The sequence below is a fragment of the Euprymna scolopes genome, chromosome 24, assembly GCF_053919585.1.
Source record: "Euprymna scolopes isolate OS-2025 chromosome 24, ASM5391958v1, whole genome shotgun sequence".
Taxonomy (NCBI): Eukaryota; Metazoa; Mollusca; class Cephalopoda; order Sepiida; family Sepiolidae; genus Euprymna; species Euprymna scolopes.
Window position 1 is genome coordinate 91,344,701 of NC_136505.1, and position 15,911 is coordinate 91,360,611.

The window sequence follows — 15,911 nt, forward strand, 5'->3', positions numbered from 1 at the left end:
TCAATTAATGATAAAATAATAATTGAACTACATATCTAAAATCCTTTTTCTTTCTCCCTTTTTTTTTTTTTTTTTTTTTCTTTTTTAAATATCTGGTACAACAGAAACTACATTAGTTCAAAAACAGGTATTATTATACAAACACCGTGACAGCGTTAGGGTTAGGGTTAATTCGCTGTCACGGTGTTTGTATAATAATACCCAAAAACAAGCAAACCTAAACCAAAAATGAAAGTAAAAAGATGTCGGGCACCCGGCAACACCGGATAGATCTCCCCAGACCCAGCAGCAATAATAACTAATATTCTGTTTAGGTTGAGTAGACTTATAGAAGAGACAGTTTGAGGATATGAACAGCTGGGAAATAAAACACGCACCTTGTAAATATAAAAATGAAATAAACAAGGTGCGTTTTAAAATCCAATTCCATTCAGACCTGGATCTTTTGGTACTCGTGCCGTTTATGAACCCTGCCATTACAAGGTGAGTCACGGCAAAGGGATGTTTTTAAGGAAAACAAAACCCGGCAAATATTTCAACAAAAATTTTATAATGTATATAGAAACATTTACTAAACTATTCCATTAAAGAAAAGCAATTCAAAATCAACAACCACAAAACAAAATTTAATGTAAAAGATAAACTAATGACAACAAACCAACCGGCATCTTAAGCAGGTTTAAACAATACCATCCTCACTATCCCTTACTCAAGTAGAGTAAGGAGCGTTCTAAAAACATCCGGTTCCCGTGACTCAACCTATATATATATAGGTATATATATACACGATTTTCAAGTTGAATTCAATTTTTACGGTATCTTTTTTTTTTTTTATTGTTAGTTGAAAGTACAGAATAGTTAGCAAAACATTACCCCTACCCTATATTAAGAATGGGTTTCTAAATGTTATTTCAGCACAGTCCGCAAACTGCATAAGTACCAATCTTCTTTTATATATATTTTTTTTTAATTTTATTTTTCGAATTTGTCTTTTACAATATTTATTTGGAATGTAAATATATATTTAATTTCTATATTTTACTAAGATTTTAAAAATAGTTAAAATAAACATTTTTGAATAACATTGGGATGATGGATCATTATTTTATTTGACGTCGGGAGGTTTTCATTTATTTATATATTTTACTCCCAGTTTAAAAAATAAATAAAGAAAAATAATAAAGTAAAAAAAAAAAAAAAACCTTTCCGAAACAATGAAACAGAAGTGCCAGAAATGAATCAAAAATAACAAGAGATCCCCTTACCCGTTTAGCACGGTCCGTTTCTGAATGTTTTTGGCCTAAGTTCAGGTTTTTCGAATGTTGTGAAACCAAGCCTAAAGGTTCCACGTCCATGCTTTGCGTTTGTTGTTCAGTGGCGGTAGACATTTTTTTCGCTTTAAATCCGTACTATTTTTTTTCCGTCGTCAGGTCACGTGACAATGCAATGCGCGTTTTTGTTGTTTTTTTTTTTTTCGTCCCAAAAAACACCACGCGCACCAGCTCTGTCTTGTCTAACACGGTTATCTGCCCTTGATTCTTCTTCTTTTGCCGCTATCTGCCAAAGGTGGCGCTATGTGTCGACCACCGACCCCAACTCAGTTTTTCTCCTCGTTTTCTTGACATTTATCTACTAGAAACATATCTCATGTGGTTTAACTTGTTTGGTGATGTGCTACAACATCTAACTGAACAAAATAAGAGTTATATATATATATATATATATATATATATATATATATATATATATATATATATATATATATATATATAGGCAACAAATGAATGTTACCAAAGGCAAGATACGTTTTTCTTTTACTTACCTGGATAAGTTCATTCATGTTTTAACTTATTTTAAAGTGTTTTAGTTCACTAAAAAAAAAAGAAGAATGTTCAAGTTTTAGCCAAATAGTAGCTGCACTCAAAAATCAAACATTAAACGGAAACACGCCTAATAAATGTCACAATTGTGCCAAAATATAATGCTGTTCCACTGAACTATTTAACTTTATTATTCGTATTTTTGTTTAATTTACGATTTTTGAGCGATTATCGAGGCTCAACGTACCTAATTTACTTTCATCCTAACTTAACAGACTTGTCAAACTTGAATGGACTTGTGTATTGAACTAAAAAGGAACACTTTAAAATAATTATACAAAAAAAAAAAAAAAATTATCCGGGTAGAAGAGCAATTTGTCTTGCCTTTGGTAACATTCATTTGTTACTTTTTTTTTTGTTTTGTTTTCACTCCTTTTTTTGTTCTGTTAGCTGTTGTAACATATTACCAGAAAAATTAAACTTGCAAAGACAGTTAAATTTTCAGAATAAAATCCAAATCAATCTCTTTCTGTTCATTCTCTCTCTCTCTCTCTCTCTCTCTCTCTCTCTCTCTCTCTCTCTCTCTCTCTCTCTCTCTCTCTCTCTCTCTCTCTCTCTCTCTCTCAGTACTGGTTCCTTACTACTTGTGATATTTCGTTTTATTTTAATCTTGAGTTTTATCGCTAGTTCTATTACCTTTGTTTATTAATAAACAGAAAGAGTGACAGAAGTGAGAGTGATAAGTGTGAGAACAACTAGCAGTGTCAGAAATCAACATAAAAAAAGCGTGAAAAAATTTTTAATAATTCAACCTCCTATCTTTACAAGCTTATAACTACTTGAAAAATGTAATTCAAACCCTTTTTTTTTCAATTAAAGGAGCAAACACCAAATTAAAAAAAAATAACAGGTTTAATAGCAAATTATGCAATATTTGTTTTTTTTTAATCGGTTTTCTTTAAAAAAGATTTAAAGAAAATCAACGAATTTAACTTGCTTCGATAAATATATGTACATATATATTCCAAAAAATCACTTACCTATAAAAAAATACTATTCAATGGGTACTTCCATTATTCATTGCTTAGAATTTATCCATATTTATATTTTAAATTCCATATATTTTTTAAATAAAATAATTTTTTTAAACAACTATTTGAAAATAGCGCCATTACGTAAGTATTGTTACGTTTTAGCGAAACACCGGAAGTGGTGTTTAATCATGCTTTGAAATACGGATGGACAGAAGGAAATAAAAACCACACTTCGCGTTAGCCGTCTAGCCTTGTGCGTGAAGAAATATGTGTCTCCATAGTTAAAAAATACTCACATTTTACTTATAAGTTTTTGTCTTTAAAAAAAGAGTCGAAGATTTTTAAAATTTTTATTTTCTCAAAGAAATACATGAGTTTTTGATTTAATATATTTTATTAATTTTTTATGGAGTGATTTTTTTTTAATATCTAAAAAAACCCAAAAAACATTGAATGAAATAAAAATAAGTGTCGTAATTAAACGAAACTTTCTGTGCAGTATAAGAACATTATAAGGTTTCACTTAAAAAAAAAAATTCAACGTAGTTTAAAAAAAAAAAGGTTTTAAACTTTGGACTTTACAGGCAAACTTACAAATAACTATTTTTTGTTTGTTTTAAATTAGCTTATTTTATTTATTGATCTTTTATCTTCAATTTGTGATATATAAATTTGAGGTGAGAAAATGAATTATTTTTATTTTAATAGACATTTCAAAATGGGGTGGGGGTGAATTTAAAAAAAACCCTTGTCTAGAATATTATATTCGGTTTATTAGAAAGAGCATAAAATTTCACACTGAACCTGAAAATATCGTAAACATTGAACCTATAGAAAAATTTTGATAGATTTTTAAAGTGAAAAAATTGAAAAAAAAAAATTAACTTATAAAATTCAATTGATTTCATTACATAAACAAAATGGCTGCATGAAGGCTCGCAGGCACTTTTTAAACACTGCTTTTCAAAAAATAAAAAATAATATTTCTATTATTTTTAAACGAGTTTAATAGTTTATTTTGGAAGTATATTCCATACAGAAAATAAACAATCCACTTTAAAAAGAGAAATTACGAGTTTTTATATTTTGTTCGCAGTTTTTTGTTAGGGGTGTCAAAAATTCCCCCAAAATTCTGACACACCTAGAGAACAATATGTAAGAATGATAGACAGAAACTGACTGAGTGAGTTCATTGAAAATTATGGCTAACTAGAACTATAATATAATATAATACGATAGCGTGTGTGTTATTTTGTGTGTCACGTTTACATCCGGGTCATTTAATTTTTATGTACTTCCATTTCTTGTAATAAATATTTTTAACAAGAATTCTTCATACATTTTGGTTTTGGCTTTGATTTCGATTATAGCTGATGACACTTAAGTCATCTATTTTATTGTTTTAAATAATTTTATTAAGAATTCTTCATAAGTTTTGGTTTTGGTTTCGATTATTCGATAATGGCACTCCAATAATCTATTTTTAAAAAATAATTTTATCAAGAATTCTTCATAAGTCTTGGTTTCGGTTTCGATTTCGATTTCGATCATAGCTGATGGCACCTTAGTAATCTATTATTTTTCAGCATGTATATAAGTAAACATTCGTGCACACAGCATGTATATACGTAAACATCCATGTACACAGCATGTATATACGTAAACGCCATGTACACAGCATGTATATACGTAAATATCCATGTACAAAGTATTTATATATGTAAACATCCGCATACACACCACATATACATGTAAACACTCGTGTACACACCACGTATATATGTAAACACTCATGTACACACAACGTATATACGTAGACATTCGTGTACACACCACGTATATATGTAGACATTCGTGTACATACCATTTATATACATAAACATCCTTGTACACACAATATATATATGTAAACATTCGTGTACACACCACATATATACGTAAACATCTGTGTACACACCATGTATATATGTAAACATCTGTGTACACACCATGTATATATGTAAACATCTGTGTACACACCATGTATATATGTAAACATCCATGTACACACCACGTATATACGTAGACATCCATGTACACAACACGTATATACGTAGACATCCATGTACACACCATATATATACGTAAACATCCGTGTACACACCAGGTATATACGTAAACATCCGTGTACACACCAGGTATATACGTAAACATCCGTGTACACACCAGGTATATACGTAAACATCCGTGTACACACCAGGTATATGCGTAAACATCCGTGTACACACCACGTATATACGTAAACATCCGTGTACACACCACGTATATACGTAAACATTCGTGTACACACCACGTATATATGTAAACATACGTGTACACACCATGTATATACGTAAACATTCGTGTGCACACCATGTACGTAAGTAAACATCCGTGTACACACCATGTATGTACGTAAATATCCGTGTATATACCATGTATATACGCAAACATCCGTGTGCACACCACACCACGTATATACGTACTTTTTGTAAACATCCGCGTATATATGTAAACATCCATATACACACCACGTATATACGTAAACATCCGTGTATACAGAATGTATATACATAAACATCCGTGTCGTGTACACACCAAGAATAAACGCAAACATCCATCCGTGTGTAGACACCAAACTGTATACGCGTGTGCAGTGCACACGCCCAACTTATCTCAGCGTCACTGTTTCGATTTGATTCTTCGTCGTTTCTTTAGTTTTAATTTTAAATCAATTGTCCTCAGATTCGAAAAGACGGCAGGTGGGGCCTCGGAGCGGTGTAAGAGGTTCATGACCATTGTGACCTCTTTTGACCCGAAGGTTTGATTTATTTCTTGCTGTGCGACCGGAGTGTTGACTCATAATAAAGAATTTAATTAGAATTTCAATCTAACCCCAACCCCAACCCTTCACCAAAAAATAAGAAATAAGCAAATAAAATAAAATGAAAAATGGTTTGTTGACTTTTATTTTATTTTATAAGAATGGAAAAAAAAAAAAAAAGAATTATAAATAATATATGCATTTTTTTTATTAACTTTTGGCACAATTTTTTTCCATCAGATTAATTTTATATCAATAAGCGTTTAAAAAATGAATTTCTTATAAAAATAAACGAGTTCATCTTATTTGTCTTCTTGTCTTCTGTGTGTGTGTGTGTGTGTGTGTGTGTGTGTGTGTGTGTGTGTGTGGAGAAGAAGAAGAAGAAGAAGAAGACAGAGTGAATTGCGGAGCAAAAAGAGGAAATAGAGAAAGATAAAGAGACAAATCATTAAATCATTTCTCTCCGATAGGTTCATAAGAGTAGTTGCTGATGAGCAGAAATCAGAGGCCCACAGTATTAATGCTGGAGCCCCCCCCCCCAGGGGTCCATCCTGGACCCAACTCTCCTCCTGATCTACATCAATGATCTCCCAAACCCCATACTTAAATCATTTGTTGACATCTATGCTGATGACACGACCATCTATGGCAACACATCAAAGGCCGTAAACGACAAAGTTCTCTCTAATTCTCTCTCCTCTGATCTTGAGCGCGTGGTACAATAGGGAAAGAGGTGGCTGGTCACTTTTAATGCATCCAAAACCAAGCTTCTATCTTTGCATCATCAACGCTCTGATCCCCATCTGGCATCAATTGAAATGGATGGCTCTCGTCTTGGGGAGGCTCCATGTTTTGACAAGCTTCTGGGTTTGACCTTTACTCCTGATCTGAAATGGAACACGTACATCTAATCTGTTGCCAGGAACGCTGGGAAAATGGTGGGATCCTTCTACCGCTCCAGGAGATATCTCAATACTGATGCAATTCTCTATCTGTATAAAAGCCAAGTACGTCCAAGGATGGAGTACTGCTGTCACATCTGAGAGAGAGTACAAAATAGACTTTGTAGCTTAGTGGGAGATGCCCTTTTCTCTTCCCTGCAGCCTCTCTCCCACAGAAGAGACGTTGCGAACCTGTCTTTGTTTTATCGTTATTTCCATGGCAAGTGCTCGTTTGAGCTCCAATCTCTCTTCCCCCCCCTCGCCAATCATTCACGAGAAACACCCGTCTGGCTGAAACTACTGTCAATAATTTCCCCCACTCTTTATCTATGCCTAAATCCAAACGTAGATTCCATGAGCAGAGCTTCTATCTCAGAAATGCACGATTGTGGAACTCTGTTCCGTTCGCCTGTTTCCCACCTGACTACAACTTGGATGTCTTCAAATCCAACATAAAAAAATTACTGAAAAACCGCTCCCTTAAGTAAGACACTCTATCAAATCTCCAATACTAATGATTACTACAATACTATCTCATTGATTACTGTACACGCAATAACCCTTATCCTTGAGTGGCCTCCGGGCCTTGATAAGTGGTGACCCCCATTTACTGTTTAAAAAAAAAAATCTTTACATAAAAGTAAATAATAGAAATTAATAAAAATGGAAAAAAAAAATGGACGTAGAAACATGAATTTTGCCAAGTACTATAACTATTAAACAAGGATAGGTAGTGTAGTGGTTATAGAACCAAACACCTATTTAACCCTTGTACCATGGTACAGTCTACCTAACACCTATTTAACCCTCGTACCTTGGTACAGTCTACCTGACACTCATTAACCCTCGTACCATGGTACAGTCTACCTAACGCTCATTAACCCTCGTGCCATGGTACAGTCTACCTAACGCTCATTAACCCTCGTACCATGGTACAGTCTACCTGACGCTCATTAACCCTCGTGCCATGGTACAGTCTACCTAACGCTCATTAACCCTCGTGCCATGGTACAGTCTACCTAACGCTCATTAACCCTCGTGCCATGGTACAGTCTACCTAACACTCATTAACCCTCGTGCCATGGTACAGTCTACCTGACACTCATTAACCCTCGTACCATGGTACAGTCTACCTGACACTCATTAACCCTCGTACCATGGTACAGTCTACCTGACGCTCATTAACCCTCGTACCATGGTACAGTCTACCTAACGCTCATTAACCCTCGTACCATGGTACAGTCTACCTAACGCTCATTAACCCTCGTACCATGGTACAGTCTACCTAACACTCATTAACCCTCGTACCTTGGTACAGTCTACCTAACTCTCATTAACCCTCGTGCCATGGTACAGTCTACCTAACACTCATTAACCCTTGTACCTTGGTACAGTCTACCTAACGCTCATTAACCCTTGTACCATGGTACAGTCTACCTAACACTCATTAACCCTCGTGCCATGGTACAGTCTACCTGACACTCATTAACCCTTGTGCCATGGTACAGTCTACCTAACGCTCATTAACCCTTGTACCATGGTACAGTCTACCTAACGCTCATTAACCCTCGTACCATGGTACAGTCTACCTAACACTCATTTACCCTCGTACCATGGTACAGTCTACCTAACACTCATTAACCCTCGTACCATGGTACAGTCTACCTGACATTCATTAACCCTCGTACCATGGTACAGTCTACCTAACACTCATTAACCCTTGTACCATGGTACAGTCTACCTAACACTCATTAACCCTTGTACCATGGTACAGTCTACCTAACACTCATTAACCCTTGTGCCATGCAACAGTCTACCTACACTCATTAACCCTTATCCTAAAGTGGGCTCCGAGCCTTGATAAAAGGTCACCCTCAAGTAAAAAAAAGAAAAAGTTTAAATGTCAAAGTAACCACCAAAGTACCATGGTTCCACTAATATTGTAGATGGCAGAGCACCTTTTGTTTTTGTTGAGCGGTGTAAATTAAAAATATGTAGATGGAGTTCTTTTGTTGGAAGAGTATAAAAAATATAAAAGTTATATACTCCTTAGTTTATTGCTTTGGGTTTCTAGTCTAGTTTTTCAACCGGGTTGTTGGTCCATTCTTTTCACAGAATATTGTTTTATTGGTCTTTTTCTGTCGGAATTTTCTGTAATGTTTAGTCTTGGAATTACAGATTTGTCTCCGGCATAATTTAGGTTGCTTATGTCTGTAATATTGTCTGTTGGGATCTGAGTAAGAAAAGGTGTACCATTTCTTGTATGTGTTGAGGGGATCTTATTTGGTTTGCAAATATTATGTTATTTTAAATATTTGGCCAGAGTTTACTTATAGGGTGAAGTATTCCTGTGCTAGGTTGCCCTGACACATGTCTGTACAGAGAAGCAAAAGCTACTCGAGGATTTTGTCTATTAGGCATTTAAATTCTCCATTTCAAATAGATTTTTGTTTGTTTTCATTTTACTTCAGTAAGTCCTCAAAAATCAATAAACCCCTTTCTGAGGCTAACACTTTATCCCTATATGAGATACGTGGATATCTGAGTTTTCAACTAAAGTTCTCTTTTACTTCATAAACGTTAAGTTAGTAAAGAAATGAAAAACATTAGTTTTTCATTTTTCATTTGATCGGATCAAGTTGATCAAGATGAGAAGAGCAGTCCGATGAAGCCAAATAATACGAATAACCAATCCTCATCTCAAAATTCAGAAACGTCAAAACAATGTTGTAGTACAGTGTTTCTCGTGCTTTATTAATCCTTCCAGATTACAGGACAAGAATTCATCTAGTCTAGTGGAATACCCAGTTAACTATTATTAATTGAAGTAACATCACTAAAAGAAAGTACATCATTCCTTATATAAGCCAGTGTATAGCCTTGTCAAGGAAATATAATTTGGGCTTTGAATGCGGAAAGTAGAGAAAAATATTTAATCATCATCCTTCCCTTCCCAAACATGCACAAAGCTTATAAAATTTTATGTGAATGCATGAAATAATTATATTTTGTCGGAAATTTTACTGCATACTCAATCCTTCATATATATATATATATATGTGTAATTATTTCTGAAAAACTTTAAAACGTATATAATCTGTAGGATTTTTTTCAGTTTTATTTTATGTTTGCTCTCTCGCTCTCTCTCTTTACCGGATACCAGACATTCGCCTGCTATTTAAGAAACTCGAACCGAGAGATTTATTTTTTGTTTTTTAACTTTTCTTTTATATCGGGTTCACCGCTTATCAAGGCCAGGAAGCTACTCCAGGATAAAGGTTAAGTGTTAGGTACGAGATGCCTTAAATAAATTTCCAGACTTTTTTTTTTTCGTATGACCACTTTTATTGATAGTACACACATTAAACTCTAGTCCCCTTCGAAGTAATCTCCTCCGGCTGCAATGCACTTGTACCGTTCCAACAACTTCTGGAAGGCCCCATGGAAGTCCTTGTGTGTAAGCATGTCAATGACCCTCGTCAAAGCCTCTTTCATCTCCTCAATTGTCTCATAATGGCAGCCTCTAAGGTTTTCCTTGAGTTTAGGTATTAACCAAAAGTCACAGGGAGCTAGGTCTGGACTATAGGGAGGGTGAGGAATTGTTTTGATGCCCATCTTGGTCAAATAGTCTGAGCTTCTATGAGCACCCTTGAGACAAACTTCATGCAAATCATCCACAACTTCAGTTCCTTGTGAATAATTGTGTGTACAGTTCCCACACTGACATCAAACTGTGCACCTATTGTCTCTGTAGACACACGACGGTCCTTATCAATGAAATTCTTTATTTGGCCAATCAACTCTGGTGTTCTAATTTCCTTACTCCTCCTACACCTCTCATCCTTCTTGACAGAGTCCCTGCCTTCCTTGAATCTCTTATACCACTCAAAAACTGATACCCGATTTGTGCAAGATGGTCCAAAAGCAGTCTGAAGCATTCCATACGTTTCTGTGGAATTTTTTCCAAATTTAAAACAGAATTTTATTGCATATCGTTCTTCTAAAGTGTCTTCACGTCCAGGTTGCATTTTTGTTATCCACCCACTGTGAAAATTTAATAGGGAATTAATTAAAATGAATGTTTTAAAAAATATGCAAATTAGCTAGATCTTTTGCAGGTGAATGCAATTCTACGATGCATATATAACAAAGTTGTATTTTCGTTTTAAATAAATTAAAAAAAAAAGGGTTTTTAATATGAATATCATTACACAAAATAAAAAATTATAGGATTATAGATCACTAGCATGGGTGCCTGGCGTTGCCTAGGTGTTTGAAGGTGTGTGTTGAGTGCAAAAAAAAAAAAAAAGTGGTAGAAGGAAGGCAGGCTCGAACCCGTACCACGAAGGAGAAAAAGAACGGGGAAAAAAACGTAACGTCTTTGCTGGACGACCACTGCCAAACCGGAAGTGACGAAGGTTTAAATTAAGGCTAGACAATTGAAAAGAGAGGATGACTTTCGAAAATATCGGCGAAAAAAGCGACCCCTCCCTGTAGAAAAGTGCCCAGTTGAGGGGGAAGAAATTGATGTTTTTAGCCAATTGTTTGGTATTTGTCGTCTGAAGGGTCGAGCTTCAAATGCTGTGAAAATCCGTCGCCTCTGTCAAAAGTTTTAGGCATACATGCAAACATACATACATTCATATATTGTTAGCTAAAATTTTCGACCCAAACCGATTAAAAAGCTTGCCCTATCTCTGAATATCCTTTATGTATGATTTCAAATGTTTAGACCAGAAATTGCCTGAGTAATTTGGTAGAGACCGCAGGGGTCATATTTTTTTTTTAACTTTGACCCCTATTATGACCCCTTAACATTTATTGTTTTGGGCCCAAATCAAGTTATTAAGTTAGATCCATGTCTAAGGAACCTATATCTAAAGTTTCAAGTGTTTATACCTAAAATTGGCAGAGGTGTTTGGTAGAGTTCTCAAAGGTCAAATCGTTGAACTTTGACTCCTTAACAGCCAAATTTCTGGCCGAAAACTGATTACAAAGATTTTCTCAAATCTCAATACCCTGTATATCAAATTTCGAATCTGTAGACTGAAAATTGACAGAGTTATTGTGTAGGGAAATGTACACTGACAAACACACAGGCAGACACTTCCACTTTTATATATAGATAGATTAGTAGGGCTATGGCAACAAAGTATTCTTATTCTTGTTTTGACTCTTGAGTATATATTCGACACAGATATAGTTAATCAACTGAGACCCACATCACTCTATATAAAAGCATATAAAATATTACCGGATACACACTCGAGAATTAAAACAATGAAAAGAAGATGCTGTTGTCCTAGACCTAATGATTAGTGTGGTCTTTTATTGGTTTTGCCAGATTCCAAGACAAGAATTCATCTAGTCCGGTGGAGTGTCTAGTCAAGTGTTGTCGGGGTAACATCACTTGGAGAAGGTGTACCATTTATTGTATGTGTTAACGTATAGTTGTGTTGAGGGGATCTTATTTGGTCTGCAAATATTATATTATTTTAAATATTTGGTCAGGGTTTACTTGTAGAATGAATACTCCTGTGCTAGATTGTCCTGACACATCTCTGTACAGAGAAGCAAAAGCAACTCGAGGATTTTTTTTCTATTAGGCATTTAAATTCTCCATTTCAAATTGATTTTTGTTTGTTTTCATTTTACTTCAGTAAGTCCTCAGAAATTAAGAACCCCTTTCTGGAGCTAATACTTTATCCCCATATGGATACACGGATATCCAAATGTCCAACTAAAGTTTTCCTTTACTTCACAAACGTTAAGTTAGCAAAAAAAAATGAAAAACATTAATTTTTCATTTTTCAGTTGATCGGATCAAGTTGATCAAGATGAGAACAGCAGTCCGATGAAGCCAAATAATACGAATAACCAATCCTCATCTCAAAAATTCAGAAACGTCAAAACAATGTTGTAGTACAGCTTTTCTCGTGCTTTATTAGTCTTTCCAGATTCTAGGACAAGAATTCATCTAGTCTAGTGGAATACCCAGTTAACTTTTGTTACTTGAAGTAACATCACTAATTTGGGCTTTGAAAGCTGTTATCTACAATTATATAAAAGTAACTTGTGTGCATGTGAGTTGGTTTCCTACGGACTCCTAAACGGGTGAGCAGAGATTTTTTTAAATTTTACACAGATGTACTTTATGGGTTTGGCAGCATTCTTAGATAGGTTTTGTATCAGAATGTCTTCAATAAGTATCGATAATCGATGATCAAAAAAGTTCGATGAAAGAAGGAACAGGCGATTTTGACTAAAGTTAGCGCCTTACACAGCCTAACATCACAAGTGCTTCGAAGAAGTTTATTACCGCACAGGCTGAAAGGCTCGATATATAAAATCAACAGTAGGTTCTTTGATATGACAGGGGCGCCTTCGAAATCAATGCTTCCGTTTAGAGCAAGATTGAACCATGATACTTGATATTTACATTTTAATCTTAAATTCAAGCCATTATATATAAAAAAAATAATTCTATAAAATCAATAGTAGGTTCTCAACAGTGCAATGTAGACTACAATATATTGTGGACTAAGCCACTGCAAAGAGGCATGTGAAGCTTTTTCCCTGTGCAGCGTGGGAGAGGAGGTCCCCAACTAAAGAAGGCAATTAATCGATTTCATTGAAAAATGGTCGATTTCACCAATTTTTATCACAATAAAATATGGGAGGGTGAAACATTCGTTAATCCTCATTCAATCCCGGGCAATGTAAGGTTTCCCTGCTAGTTTTAAATATTTGGTCAGGATTTACTTGTAAGAGTGAAGTATTCTCATGTCAGGTTCTCCTGATAAACACTTGTTCAGAGAGACTGAAGACACTCGAGGATGGTGTCAAATAGGTAATTCAAACTTTTTTTTAATTCTTTTGTTACGATTTTTTGGGCATGGGGCATCCTACCAGATGCCAGGCATTTATTTTCTATTTCACACACTCTTCAATATTTTAACCGTTTATTTAAGTGCAATTGTTTGTATTTCTCTGGCACTTGGTTCACCGGGTGTATTCACCACATAGTTTTTAGCAAATTCTTTTTAATGAGTCCGGCTGCTTTTATAATTACTGAAGTGATAAAAATCTTCCTAAAAATTCCAGTTTCTTTTTATGTCGTACAGAAGACTTCGGTATTTTGTTATTTTCTCCCTCTCAGCTCGTTTTAACATGGTGTCATTAGATATACTGACTTCTACTAAGGTTGTTACTTTCTCCCTCTTGTCCCATGTTACTCTGTCTAGTTTACTATCTCTGTTTTCTAGATACGTAGCTGAAGAAATTGCATAGTCATAGTGGATGTTGTACAACTTATTTCCAACTGTTCTTTCTGGTATACGTTCCCAGGATTTGCTGTTACACTTGATATTCAACATTTACAGATTGTCCTGTGGAAATATTTGCAAACTCTATTGTGTCACGTTTTATTATATATATATATATATATATATATATATATATATATATATATATATATATATATATATATATAAAATATTTGTTTACTGTTTTTGGGAAAGAATTCCATCAAAGTGCTCGATTACAAAGAAAAAATTTAAATATAAGAGCTTATTTATTTAAAACTGTTCAGAAGGTCAGAAAGACAGTGGTACCGTCGGTTTCAAGCTTAACATAAGAGGGACTAGTTAATGGTAAATAATGATAGGCTCTCGTCAGCCATATTGTTTTCTGTTTATCTTATCAGAATTCTTGTCCTAGAAAGATAAACAGAAAATAATATGGCTGACGAGAGCATATCATTATTTACCATTAACTGGTCCCCCTTATGTTAAGCTTGAAACCGACGGTACCACTGTTTTTCTGACCTTCTGAACAGTTTTAAATATATATATATATATATTACATATCACATATGAAGGCCCCGAGGCCATTTGAGCATAAGGGTTAATGAGTATACACTAGTCAATGGAGCAATATTGTAGGAATCGTTAGTAGTGGAAATTTGGTAAATTGGATTACTTAAGAGGATGTATTAAATAAGTTATAATTTTAAAGATTTTTATTCAGTTTATATCGTGATCAAACGATACCGTAATTTAATTAAACTATATAAATATATAGCTGTCTCTCAGCAGAACCAGTCGGATGTCACGTGATTCACACTCTACTTCTGTGTGGCAGAACCTGCACTTGTTGTCATTACTGAGATCGCCCATCTTCTTAAAAGCATTGGTCATCAAGCCTTGATCTTGAGCGGCCATTATCATTCTCTCCTGATCATAATGAAGTGATTCTCTTTACAGTTAGTCTATAGAGACTTCTCTAGATAGTCCTGGGAGAGTTCATCCAGAAAATATTTGTGTTAAAATGTTTTTTGACTACTACTACTGCCCACCTCAGCAAAATGTGGCACAAGGCCGGAAAGTAGGGACCCCGCAGGCTCTCCTAAAGAAGGATTATTATTATTTAATATTATTATTTAAAAATTGCCTGAGTAACCCCGTCGGCATTCCCCGGTCGGGGTGCCTCAGGCAGCAAGCAATAAACTTGCCCCACCGGAAAGCCCGGTGGCAAGGCCTGGGAGGGTGGACCTCCTAGGTATTACCCAGGCGGCGCACCTCAGTCCAACAGATGCTGGGCCGGTTCCCGGCCCCTCACCTGTTGGGCTGAGTGTCAAGTGACGAATCCTTGACTTGTACTACCCTGTCTCCCTGCAGCCGAGGCAGCTAGGAGATACATCCCATCAAAACAGAGTTATAATGGGGCATGCTGTATTTATTTGCTCCCCCACCGAGCAAATTAGGCACAAGGCCGATTTTTAGAGTGAGGAGTGAAGGGGAAATGGGGACCAGCTCCCCGAGGAGTAGAGGAACTGGAGACAGTTGTTGCCCAGGCCCCGAAGGGCGAGGGCCTTCGACGATCTTACTTATAACCACGATTATAAGAATCAACCAATCAGAAGCTTCAAATGTTATTATAAAAAATATCGAATTTTGGATTCAATTCACTTCGCTGTCACCCTCTGTCTCGAAACGACTGAAACGTGAGTCTTTGCCGATTTGATTTGTTGCTGCCATTTTTGTTCAACGCAATGTCTCAACACTTAACAATTTGACACGTTAATGGTTGGCTCATTATGTGTGATATATGTGTGTGTGTGTGTGTGTGTGTGTGTGTGTGTGTGTGTGCGTGTCGGTGTGTCAAAACAGCTGTTGCATGCTGGTGTTTTTTCTATCTTTTTTTCATCATATATTTATACAGTTTAATTAAATTACGGTATCGTTTGATCACGATATAAACTGAATAAAAATCT

The 15,911-nt window shown here is 35.3% G+C and overlaps 1 protein-coding gene and 1 long non-coding RNA gene across 6 annotated transcripts in view; one reads left to right on the plus strand and one right to left on the minus strand.

The window, feature by feature from the left end:
* The window catches only part of LOC145246840 (adenosylhomocysteinase-like 1), a 736,073-nt gene extending 734,384 nt beyond the window's left edge, over positions 1 to 1,689 (minus strand). The window contains exon 1 of one of the 5 annotated variants that reach the window (XM_080108677.1): positions 1,266 to 1,689. In XM_080108677.1, the coding sequence (XP_079964803.1) occupies positions 1,266 to 1,388 (123 nt within the window). In that variant the 5' untranslated portion in view covers positions 1,389 to 1,689. The remainder of the gene's footprint in view (positions 1 to 1,265) is intronic. The other 4 variants (XM_080108681.1, XM_080108679.1, XM_080108675.1 and 1 more) reach the window with 4 other exon arrangements.
* Positions 1 to 15,911, plus strand: part of LOC145246845 (uncharacterized) — a 121,255-nt gene that overhangs the window by 85,181 nt on the left and 20,163 nt on the right. The gene's annotated exons all lie outside the window — the stretch shown is intronic.